Genomic DNA, 12,662 nt, shown 5'->3' with positions numbered 1-12,662 from the left:
TGTCGGTCGGCTCCGCTGATGAGGACGCTGGAGTCCGCCGCGGCCCTGCCCACGGCTCCCCCTAGGCGGCCTTCCAGCACAGCTCCGACTTCCATTTCCTCGCCGTCGCCGACCTCTCGTCTGGAGTCGGGTGGTCCGGGGCCTCCTCCGGCAACCCCAGGGGATCCGGGTTCTCCTGTGATGGCAAGCCCTGGTCCGGCTCCGCTGGGCTGCGGTGCTCCCGGGTCACTCCGTCGTCGTTCAGGTACCCGCTGGGCATCAGCTCCGCTCCTGGGTCTGCAGCAGCACACGCACGAGGCTCCATCATCTTCTGGGGTTTGAGCTCCTCCATTCCTTAGCTCGTCCTCCTGCAGCCGTAGTCGGCGGGTCCTGCTGTTCGTGCTGTTTTCTCAATCTCCTCCCATGACACGCCCTCCTTCTTCTCCTGCGCTCCTCGTGGCGCGGCAATGGTGGCGCTATTGGCGGGAATCATGCGGCAGATAGCAATACACAGTCCTTGCAATAAATCACAGTCCAACACGTTTCAATCACAGTTCCAAGGCACACATGACCTGCTTCTCAGGCTTAGGTACGATCCTGTTCGTGACGCCAAGTTGGATCGCCCCCAGACACAGGGCCACGCGTTTAGGTACCGGGCCTCTCTGGTTCGGTTCTGAGGCTGTCACGGTGGCTAGAAAGTAGTATTGCAGTCTGTCAGGTGTTCGTGACGCCACCTGTGGTGTTCGGTCAGGGTGACCGACGCTGCTATGGGGTCCACTGGGGTGATGGAATGGCAGCTGGATGGTATACCTTCCCACAGGTGAAGTATGTCCCCAGGACTTCCCAATAAGGTGGATGGTGATGGTGTGAGGTACAGTTAATAATGAGGACACAAGGTTGCAGTCTCTTTACCTCTTTACTGAAGGCTTCAAGATCCTCTATCCAGCGTACGTTTAACAGGGCTTTCAGAGACCGGCCGGTCCAATGGGCACATCCAGAGTTTCCTTCACAGATGGAAATCGTTGCCTACCACTAGCACCTGTGTGTTGTAGTCCTATCCTGCTGAGCATTCGGAATAGTCCTCACAACTGCTGTTCTCGTTCGTTCGTTCTCTACAGCTCTCTCTCGTTCTTTGGTTCCAGATGTTACTAGTTTCTAACGTCCCCCAGGTATGTTATGGCTAGGACGCCACCCGTATGACGGGAAGGCTTGGAGGTCTTCCGGGACCCTAGAGACGCCCCTCTCCCAACGTTGCCCCCTATGTCTTCGTAGGTGTAGAAGGTAGACAGCCAACCTATGACTGACTGTCCAGCGGAGTTTGAAGTAAGGCCTGAAGTCAGTTACTCCTATGGTGTTTCGGCCACCGACTACGCGCCTCAGTAAGATCTGGCCTTTCTCTCTCTCGGCACGACTCTTACTGGCTCTCCTTTGTGCTTGATCTCGTTTACACAGTTCCACAATATCCTTCCCTTTGTGTCTCTTTCTTAGGATACCGCCACAGGGTGTGCAGGCGCGGTTTCGTCACGTTCTGTTCGCTAGGCACCTGCCAGGTTCCCACGCCTGCCACGGGATGTTGCCTGGTTCCAACCCAGTCAGCTTCTGACTAACTTCCTCCCCAGCCCCTAGTTTTACCAGTGTGAGGAGTGGCCCAATAAATAAAGCCTTTTTCTCCCCCTAGTGGCCGGAGTGTGAAGTGTAATGTGTTCTGGTGATACCTGGTCAGGAGAACTCCTTAGTGCCATCAGACGTACCGCTGCTCCCCTTAGCGGCAGAGCGCCATTCTGCAACGACCAGGTCTCTGGGGCGCTGCAGAGACCTATGTCATCACGCTACCCACACTCTGCATCCTCCTTCATTGGCTGAAAAATGGTGCTGAACGCGTCATACGAAACGCGACTTTGGTGTGAAGATCGCTGACCTCATGGCCGATCCCACACTAGGATCGGGTCGGGTTTCATGAAACCCGACTTTGCCAAAAGTCGGCGATTGTTGAATTTGTCCGATCCGTTTCGCTCAACCCTAATTATTATTATTACCTCAACATATTTCCCAGCAAAATCCATTTTGGTTTTGTTTTCGTATGTTTTTTTGGTGCACCTGTAAAAATGGCGTGAAACTCTGACAACATTGCTTACAGCTCTGACCTAGGAATCAGAAATGCTTCCAGGGACAATCCCCATGATGTTCCTGTGTCATTTGAGAAGAGTTGCCATTATTTTCAGATGTTTTTAGACCTTAAAAGGATCATGGTAAAAATATTCGGGTTTCCCATAGACTTACATAGGGCTTGTTGCTCAGGTCGAGTACCCGAGTATTCCAATGTGCTCGACCCGAGCAACCAAGCATTTTAGTGCTCGCGCATCACTAGTTAAAACTATTCCAAAATTATGAACATAAATAAGGCTTCTTCCCTTTGTGACGTCTCTGATGTTTATTAACAGTTGATTTCAAAGTAATATATTTCCCACATTAAGAAAATGAAAAAGGCTTCTCCTCTGTGTGACTGCTCTGATGTCTAACAAGAAGCGCTTTCCATTTAAAACATTTCCCACATTCTGAACAGGAAAAAGGCTTCTGCCCCGTGTGAGTTATTTTGTGTGTAACAAGATTACTTTTACGGTTAAAACATTTTCCACATTCTGAACAGGAAAAAGGCTTCTCCCCTGTGTGAGTTCTCTGGTGATTAACAAAATGTGATTTACGTGCAAAACATTTCCCACATTCTGAACAGGAAAAAGGCTTCTCCCCTGTGTGGGTTCTTTGATGGGTAACAAGATGTGATTTCTGGATAAAACATTTCCCACATTCTGAACAGGAAAAAGGCTTCTCCCCTGTGTGGGTTCTTTGATGGCTATCACGAGTTATTTTCCATTTAAAACATTTCCCACATTCTGAACATGAATATGGCTTCTCCCCTGTGTGAGTTCTTTGGTGCTCATCAAGATTCCATTTCTGGTTAAAACATTTCCCACATTCTGAACAGGAAAAAGGCTTCTCCCCCGTGTGAATTCTATGGTGATTAACCAAATCTGATTTCTGGTTAAAACATTTCCCACATTCTGAACATGAGAAAGGCTTCTCCCCTGTGTGAGTTCTATAGTGATAAACCAAATCTGATTTCTGGTTAAAACATTTTCCACATTCTGAACATGAAAAAGGCTTCTCTCTCGTGTGAGTTACTTTGTGTGTAACAAGATTACTTTTACGGTTAAAACATTTTCCACATTCTGTACAGGAAAAAGGCTTCTCCCCTGTGTGAGTTCTCTGGTGAGTAACGAGCAGTGATTTATGTGCAAAACATTTACCACATTCTGAACAGGAAAAAGGCTTCTGCCCCATGTGAGTTCTTTGGTGTGTAACAAAATGTGATTTACGTGCAAAACATTTCCCACATTCTGAACATGAAAAAGGCTTCTCCCCCGTGTGAGTTCTATGGTGATAAACCAATTCTGATTTCTTGTTAAAACATTTATCACATTCTGAACATGAAAAAGGCTTCTTCCCCGTGTGAGTTCTATGGTGATAAACCAAATCTGCTTTCCGAATAAAACATTTCCCACATTCTGAACATGAAAATGACTTCTTTGCTTTAGGAGCAGTTTGTTTTTTAATGTCTCTTTTGTGACTTTGATTTTCCTTAGTAGTCAGTAATGAATCAGAAGATGGGACCTGTTTCATAGGATTAGATGACAGATCTTTGCTGTGAATGGATGATGGTATATCTGGAGTAAAAGCAATCACTGCAGTTGTATCTTGTAGGATGTCAAGATCATCAGATTTAAAAATTGAAGATGTCAGCTGTCCCTCTGATCTCCTGGTACAGTCATCTGCTAAGATAAAAAACAATTTTTTTAATAAAAAATATCCTTGAATTTTATATTTTTGAACATTTCTACTTAAGCGGTCCATAAAAATGGCAAGCTATGTAAAAAAAACTTTAATTATTTACCAAGACAATGACAGTTTACAGTCTAATAGAAAACCTTGTTGGATGAACCAGTAGTGTGTGATGTTCAACTGTTTGTTCATTCTGCCTCTCAAATATCGAATAAAAAGAAACCAATCAATGTTATGTAAAATAATACCAATTCTCATCTCATAAAAAACAATCCCCACTCAGGTCCATCATCTGTCGATAACAGTATTTCTCTGATCCCATGACGGCAGCACGGAGAGAGGGGATCTGCCATCAGGGACAGGAAACCCACAGGTGAAAAAGGCGATACCTCTCTCCCACATCAGTTGGTTTACAGAGCATTAAATAGAACTTCAACTGCAACTCGAATGGTTGTACAAAACAAAATATTCAATTAAAGCTTAATAGAGGCACTCACTGCGTGGCTAATTACTAAATAACTAACTAATTCTAGTTCTGCACACCTATACGTGAAGGGAGGGAATGTACGGGTGCCGTCATAGGATCAGAGAAATACCATTATCGGTAACTACGATTTTCCCCCATGATGGCACCATGGAGAGAATTACATAGATTGTACATTAGGGGGGACCACTGCCTCCAGAACCCTTCTCACAAAGGTGAGGTCTGAAAAAGAGGTCAAGTCTATCCGGTAATGAGTAAAGAATGTAGAGGGAGAAGACCAAGTAGCGGCTCTACATATCTGCTCTAACGAGGCACCAGCTCTCTCTGCCCAGGAAGTTGCCACCGCTCTGGTTGAATGGGCTTTTATCTCCGGCTGTTCCACACGAGGAATAGGATAGGGCGATAGCATCTCTTATCCATCTTGCCAGTGTGGCCTTTAATGCTTTCTGTCCCTTCCGTGGACCCTGGAAGCATACAAAAAGAGACCTATCCTTCCTACACTCCCTCGTAGCTACCAGATACTGGACTAGGCATATTTTTACATCAAACGTATGCAACACTTCTTCCCCCTCACTTTTGGGATTGGGGCAGAAGGAGGGCAGAGAGATTTCTTGGGTCCTATGGAACCGTGATGTAACTTTCGGAAGGTAAGCTGGGTCGGTCTTAAGGATGACTCTATCTTCCAGTGTCTGTGTAAAGGGCGGGTATGCCGATAAAGCCTGTATATCGCTAACCCTACGGGCTGATGTTAAAGCTACGAGAGGGGAGGTCTTAAGAGATATGATTTTCAACGGAACCTCAGACAGAGGTTCAAAGGGAGTCTTAGATAATGCATTCAGGACAAAGTTTAGGTCCCAAAGAGGAGTAGTATGGAGGGAGATAGGCCTGGATCTACTTGAAGCCTTAATAAATCTTATTACCCAACGATTTGTAGCCAGGTCATAATTGTACAAAGCTCCTAGCGCTGCCACCTGAACGTTAAAAGGTGCTTGTAGACAATCCCTGTTCCAACCCCTTCTGTAAAGATTCTAGGATTTTGTTTATTGGGACTTCCCCGATTAGGTCGGCACAAGATACTGAGATTAATTTTTTTCACACTCGCCCATATGCTTTAGTAGTTACTGGTTTCCTACTTTGTAGTAGGGTGGATACCAAGTTTGAAGAGAAGCCCCTACTGCTAAGGAGTTCCCTCTCAAATGCCAAGCTGTCATGTGTACGTTCTTTAGGTGTGAATGATTCACTGGCCCCTGGAACATGAGGTCCGGAGTGTCCGGCAGGACCCAAGGGTCTGAGATGGACATCATCCTCAGCCACGAAAACCATATCCTTCATGGCCAGAAAGGTGCTATTGCAATAACTCTTGCATTGTCCTCCAAAATTTTCCTCAACACTAAGGGAATCAGTTCTATTGGCGGCAAAGTGTAGGCTAGATGGTAATTCCAGGGTATTGTGAAGGCGTCTAGAGCTACTGGGCCCCCCCAGGGATCGATTGAGCAGAAGGTCTCTATTTTCCAATTCTGACTGTTCGCGAATAGGTCTATTTCTGGCCGACCCCAAAGCTCTACAATCTGATTGAATACTGACTGATTCAATTCCCACTCCCCTTGCCTCAGACGTGTTCGGCTTAGGAAGTCTGCCGTTCGATTCTCTGTGCCTTTTATGCGGAGAGCTGTCAATGATCCTAAACTGTCCTCTGCCAGATGAAGGATGGATTTTGTTACGTCCATCAAGGCCCGAGACCTGGTGCCCCCTGGTGGTTTAGGTAAGCTACCACCATTTGGTTGTCAGAGAACACCGTTACGTGGTGGGATCGAAGGGAACCCAGAAAGTGGATGAGAGTAAATTTCACTGCTAGTAGCTCTTTCATGTTTGAGGAGGCTGTTTTTGTTCCTCTGACCAAGGGCCTTGTGATATTTGATTTCCTAGGTGCGCACCCCACCCCCAAGGGCTTGCGTCCGTGGTTAGAGTTTTGGATGTTGGCCATACCCAGGGAACCCCTCTGGTTAAATTGACTGAATCCGCCCACCATTCCAGGGAGTGTACCGTTTTTGATTAGATGTTTAACTGTTCTTCTAAATTCCCACCTAGGGATGCCCCAGCGTCTAATATTTTCTATTGTAGATCCCGGGTATGGCTTTGTGCCCACTGGACCGCCGGGATACAGGCTGTCATTGATCCCAGCAGGGACATCGCCTTTCTCAGGGTAGTGACCGGAGAGTCTCTTATGCGTGATACCATCTGTACGATATTTTGAATCTTCCAGGGTGGGAGATAACATTTCTGTTCGCTCGAGTCTAGGATTATCCGCAAGTACTCCTGTACCTGACTCGGTACGATTCTGGACTTGGATAAGTTCAGCAGCCATCCCAGACTCGTTAAGAGACCTCATGACTATGTCCAGCTGTTTGCAGTGATGCGAGGAGATGCCTATTACTAAGAGATCATCCAGATACGTGACTATTAGAATGTTTCGTTCTCTTATGTGGGCCATAACTTCCACCATTATTTTGGTAAATACTCTTGGAGCAATGGCCAGGCTGAAAGGGAGTGCTCTGAACTGGTAATGTTTTACCTCCCCCTGAATCGTTACTGCTACTCTGAGGAATTTCCTGTGGATGGCTACATGATAGTACGCATCTCAAGTCTAATACAGTCATAAAGCACGATGGAAAAAGCATTTTTACACATGATTTTATTGTTTCCATTTTGAAATGTTGGATTTCTAGGAACTTGTTTAATTTTTTTAAATTTACAATTGTCCTGTACGTCCCTTCTGGTTTCTTTTGGAGAAAGAGAGGGGAGTAGAAACCTTTGCCTGTTTCCTGGTAGGGAACTTCTTGTAGCACGTCATTCTCTATCAGATTCAGAATTTCTCCTTGAAGGGCTAACCGTTCTTCTGCTGCTTTTTGAGGGATTATTATAAAGGAATTGGCTGGAAGGGCATGGAATTTCAATTTTAGGCCCCCTCTTATTATGTCCAGGATCCATGAACTTCCAGATATTTTTTCCCAGGCCGGGAAAAAGTAGGTCAATCTTCCTCCAACCCGGGGAACACCTTCATTGTGGTTGATTTTTGTTATCAGGGGGTTTATTGAACATAAATCCTTTGCCTCTATTTCTTTTATGCTCCCATCCGTCCTTATTGCCTTTCGGGGGGCTTTCGCCGTATGAATCTTCTGCTCCGAAATGGACGTCTGTAGGACTGGCTGGGAACAGGAAAAGATTTTTTCTTGTCTTCTGCTTTGTCCAGGATGTCATCAAGAGTTGATCCAAACAGGAACTCACCTTCACACGGGATGGAGCATAATTTAGTCTTAGTTTGCAGATCTCCAGGCCAGCATTTGAGCCATAGGGCGCGCCTTGCCGCATTTGAGAAGGAGGCAGACCTGGCCGCTAACCTGGCTGAGTCTACTGATGCGTCCGCTAAGGCTACGTTCAGACTAGCGTTGTGCGCCGCTGCGTCGGCGACGCAACGCACAATGCACGCAAAAACACGGCAAAACGCACGCAAAAACGCTGCGTTTTGCGACGCGTGCGTCGTTTTTTGCCGAAAATCGGACGCAAGAAAAATGGAACTTGCTGCGTTTTCTTGGTCCGACGCTAGCGGCAAAAAAGACGCAAGTGTTGCAAAACGCAACACACAAAAACGCATGCGTCCCCCATGTTAAACATAGGGGCGCATGACGCGTGCGTCGCCGCTGCGTCGCCCGACGCTAAGGCGACGCACACTAGCAGAACGCTAGTGTGAACGTAGCCTAAGAATGCTGCTGCTCCCCTCATTACAGATACTGATTTTTGAATAGTTTCTCTGGGGGCTTTTCAACTGAGAATCTAAATGGTCTAGCCATACCATTAAACCTCGAACAGTACACGTGGCTGCTATAGCTGGTTTTAATCCTCCCCCAGCCGCCTCCCAGGAACCCTTTAAAAAAGTTTCCGCTTTTTTATCCATGGGGTCTTTTAATGTCCCCATGTCTTCGAAGGGCAGGTCAAATGTTTTGGAGGCTTTTGCCATTGCCACATCTAGCTTCGGGGCTTTCCCCCATAGTGAGCATAGCGGGTCATCAAAGGGATACTTCCTTTTTGGAGTTAGGAGAACCTTTTTATCTGGTCTTTTCCAGTCTCTTAATTAGGGAGTGGATTTTTTCATTTATTGGAAGTGCCCTCCCCTTTTTTTGCTCTAACCCACTAAACATTATGTCCTGGGCCGTTTTCTTTGGTCGTTCATCCACCAGCCCCATGGTTGTTCTTACAGCTTTTACGAGAGTGTCAGTCTCTTCAATCGGGAAGCAGCTGCGAACCCCAACTGAGGATGATGAGGAAGACAACGAATTACTTGAATCGGACAAGTCATTCTCCGCTTTACTAACATTAGATTCAGGGGATCTACAGTACTGAGCAAAAGTTTGGACACACCATCTCATTTAAAAATGTTTCTGTATTTTCATACTATGACTATGAAAATTGTACATTCACACTGAAGGCATCAAAACTATGAATTAACACATATGAAACTATATACTTAACAAGAAAGTGTGAAACAACTGAAAATATGTCTTATATTCTAGGTTCTTCAAAGTAGCCACCTTTTGCTTTGATGACTGCTTTGCACACTCTTGGCATTCTCTTGATGAGCTTCAAGAGGTAGTCTCCGGGAATGGTTTTCACTTCACAGGTGTGCCCTGTCAGGTTTAATGAGTGGGATTTCTTGCCTTATAAATGGGGTTGGGACCATCAGTTGTGTTGTGCAGAAGTCTGGTGGATACACAGCTGATAGTCCTACTGAAAAGACTGTTAGAATTTGTATTATGACAAGAAAAAAGCAGCTAAGAAAAACGAGTGGCCATCATTTTTTTAAGAAATGAAGGTCAGTCAGTCCGAAAAATTGGGAAAACTTTGAAAGTGTCCTCAAGTGCAGTGGCAAAACCATCAAGCGCTAAAAAGAAACTGGCTCACATGAGGACAGCCCCAGGAAAGGAAAGTAAGACCAAGAGTCACCTCTGCTTCTGAGGATAAGTTTATCCGAGTCACCAGCCTCAGAAATCGCAGGATAACAGCAGCTCAGTCTAGAGACCAGGTCAATGCCACACCGAGTTCTAGCAGCAGACACATCTCTACAACAACTGTTAAGAGGTGACTTTGTGCAGCAGGCCTTCATGGTAAAATAGCTGCTAGGAAACCACTGCTAAGGACAGGAAACAAGCAGAAAAGACTTGTTTGGGCTAAAGAACCCAAGGAATGGACATTAGACCAGTGGAAATCTGTGCTAAATTTGAGATCTTTGGTTCCAACCACCGTGTCTTTGTGCGACGCAGAAAAGGTGAATGGATGGATTCTACATGCCTGGTTCCCACCGTGAAGCATGGAGGAGGAGGTGTGATGGTGTGGAGGTGCTTTGCTGGTGACACTGTTGGCGATTTATTCAAAATTGAAGGCATACTGAACCAGCATGGCTACCACACCATCTTGCAGTGGCATGCTATTCCATCCGGTTTGTGTTTAGTTGGACCATCATTTATTTTTCAACAGGACAATGACCCCTCCAGGCTGTGTAAGGGTTATTTGACCAAGAAGGAGAGTGATGGGGTGCTACGCCAGGTGACCTGGCCTCCACAGTCACCAGACCTGAACCCAATCGAGATGTTTTGGGGTGAGCTGGACTGCAGAGTGAAGGCAAAAGGGCCAACAAGTGCTAAGCATCTCTGGGAACTCCTTCAAGATTGCTGGAAGACCATTCCCGGTGACTACCTCTTGAAGCTCATCAAGAGAATGCCAAGAGTGTGCAAAGCAGTCATCAAAGCAAAAGGTGGCTACTTTGAAGAACCTAGAATATAAGACATAATTTCAGTTGTTTCACATTTTTTGTTAAGTATATAATTCCACATATGTTAATTCATAGTTTTGATGCCTTCAGTGTGAATGTACAATTTTTATAGTCATAAAAATACAGAAAAATCTTTAAATGAGAAGGTGTGTCCAAACTTTTGGTCTGTACTGTATGTCGGAGCCTATGTTTTTTTGTTGTTGAGATTTTAGGCCTTTGAGGTCATCTTCTATCTGATTTTTTATCAGTGTTCTAAGGCCTAATGCAAAATTCGGGGATTCTTCTTGAATTGTTTGCTCTATACATGCAGTGCAGAGCTTTTTCCCCCATGTAGTGGGCAGCTCTTCTGTGCATATAGCACATATCCTGTATTTGGACTTAGCTACACATTACTTTCCCTAGAAAAAAGATAAACCCTAATTAAAGGGTGGACTTTCACGAAGATCACTCACCCTCCTATGGTAAGAGATACCATCTCTGGTCTAAGGATTATGTACACAACTGGATCCACTTCTGACCTTGCCGTTTTGCCAGAGCCTCTGCTGCGCTGACACCCTGAGCGACCACTGCTGCTACGCTGCTGGGAAGAAGTGTCTCCCTTGCGCTGTTGTCGCTGCAGGTGCTGGCGTTGCTGGTGCTCTGAACATGCTTCAGGACTGCATCTGGATGCCCTGCTCCTCTGGATGTTCATGGTCACTCATGGTGATTTAGGCACTATTTCCCTGCCATTCAGGGGTTTAAATAGATTTTCCGGGCCCTCTCCCGCCCCCAGGTGATGCGGCACTGTGGAATCACTGATTTCCCAGTGAAGCAACGCGCCGTCACTGGGAACGCCCCTCGTGCATGCGCACTACTGTTTTCCCAGTAGTGCTTTGTGCTGCTCGCGTCACAGGGGGGTTCGTCTCGTCACAGGTCCCATGCTCCGGGAATATGCAGCGAGGTGGGCGCTGCTCTAAGGGCCCATGGCGTGCAAAATTGAGGTGGCAACCCTCACGTTGCCCTGTAGATGTTTCGGCGGGGGACCCCCAAAGTGACCGCATCACTTAACCGCCTCTCAGGACATATTTTTTCCTGGCAGCACTTCGGGGGAGAAGACACAACTGCCCCAGCCGAAGCAGGGAGCCCCGCTCCCTGGATCGAAATGGTCAGCCCCCGGCATCCCACGATGATCTAAGGTATATCCCTGCTGTAGGTTCCCCATCAGGGACAGGAAACCAACTGATGTGGGAGAAAGGTATCGCCTTTGTCACCTGTAGGTTTCCTGTCCCTGAGGGCGGATCCCCTCGCTCCGTGGTGCCATCATGGGGGAAAGAGAAACACACGTTCCCACACTAAGAGTAGCCCAAAGGCTGTTGAAAAGTAACCAGTTTCTATAAACCAATCCAGCAAAATCCGCTCTCACTTCTGAGTCTTGCAGTGTGCTCAAACAACATTTAGGATCCCTGTATTTAGCAATATTATAGTGAGAAGAATCCACTTAATTTGCGGTGTGTGTCTCCTGGAGCACAATCTGGGCACTATGTGCTGGTTAATAAAATGGCAAATGTGTAATTTTCACTCTCCAACGTCCACTGCGTGATAATTTCCGGAAGTGGCTGTGGAATCAAAATATTAATTCCTCCTGCACACGTGGTCTAAATTGTTGGTCCCCCTCGTTTAATGACATAAAAACCCACAATGGTCACAGAAATAACTTGAATCTGACAAAATAATAAATAAAAAATCTATGAAAATGAACAAATGAAAGTCAGACATTGCTTTTCAACCATGCTTCCACAGAATAAAAAAAAAAATAACACTTATGAAATAGGCCTGGACAGAAATGATGGTACGCTTAACTTAACCGATTTGTGACCGCCAACGGTAGCTAAACGTCGGCACTAGAAGGGCTTTGTGCAGCCCTCATCAGGACCCCATCGTACCTTTATAACGAGGGGATTCCGGCACACAACACTTCCGGTGACCTCCGACCTCATCGAGACCTGATTGGTTCAGGTCCTGATGTCGTCAGCGTCACACCAGCCAATGAGACAACTCACTAGGAAAGTTTATTGTAGCAACTAACTTTCCCGGGTGATCTGCCTCATAAAAACGCTGTTTCTCCTCAGATCTCCTGTCAGTAAGAGATTAGAGGAGAACCAGTGTTACAAGAGCTGCTGGCAACAGCTGTGAGTCAGCGATCTTGTTATAATGTAAAAAAAACAGATAAGGCAGGTTAGTGTAAAGGTACCTTCACACTGAGCGACACTGCAGCGATACCGACAACGATGTCGATCGCTGCAGCGTCGCTGTTTGGTCGCTGGAGAGCTGTCACACAGACAGCTCTCCAGCGACCAACGATCCCGAGGTCCCTGGTAACCAGGGTAAACATCGGGTTACTAAGCGCAGGGCCGCGCTTAGTAACCCGATGTTTACCATGGTTACCAGCGCAAACGTTAAAAAAACAAACACTACATACTTACCTTCTGCTGTCTGTCCCCGGCGCTGTGCTTTCCTGCACTGACTGTGAGCACAGCGGCCGGAAAGCAGAGCGGTGAC

The 12,662-nt window shown here is 46.4% G+C and overlaps 1 protein-coding gene across 2 annotated transcripts in view; it reads right to left on the bottom strand.

The window, feature by feature from the left end:
* Window positions 1–2,394: 2,394 nt before the first annotated feature.
* Window positions 2,395–12,662, bottom strand: part of LOC138662806 (oocyte zinc finger protein XlCOF22-like) — a 45,925-nt gene continuing 35,657 nt past the window's right edge. Inside the window, exon 6 of one of the 2 annotated variants that reach the window (XM_069748763.1) lies at window positions 2,395–3,809. In XM_069748763.1, coding sequence (XP_069604864.1) covers window positions 2,449–3,809 — 1,361 coding nt within the window. In that variant the 3' untranslated portion in view covers window positions 2,395–2,448. The remainder of the gene's footprint in view (window positions 3,810–12,662) is intronic. The other variant, XM_069748764.1, reaches the window with a different exon arrangement.

Source organism: Ranitomeya imitator, chromosome 2 (assembly GCF_032444005.1).
Source record: "Ranitomeya imitator isolate aRanImi1 chromosome 2, aRanImi1.pri, whole genome shotgun sequence".
Taxonomy (NCBI): Eukaryota; Metazoa; Chordata; class Amphibia; order Anura; family Dendrobatidae; genus Ranitomeya; species Ranitomeya imitator.
This window is presented reverse-complemented; position numbering and strand designations above follow the sequence as displayed.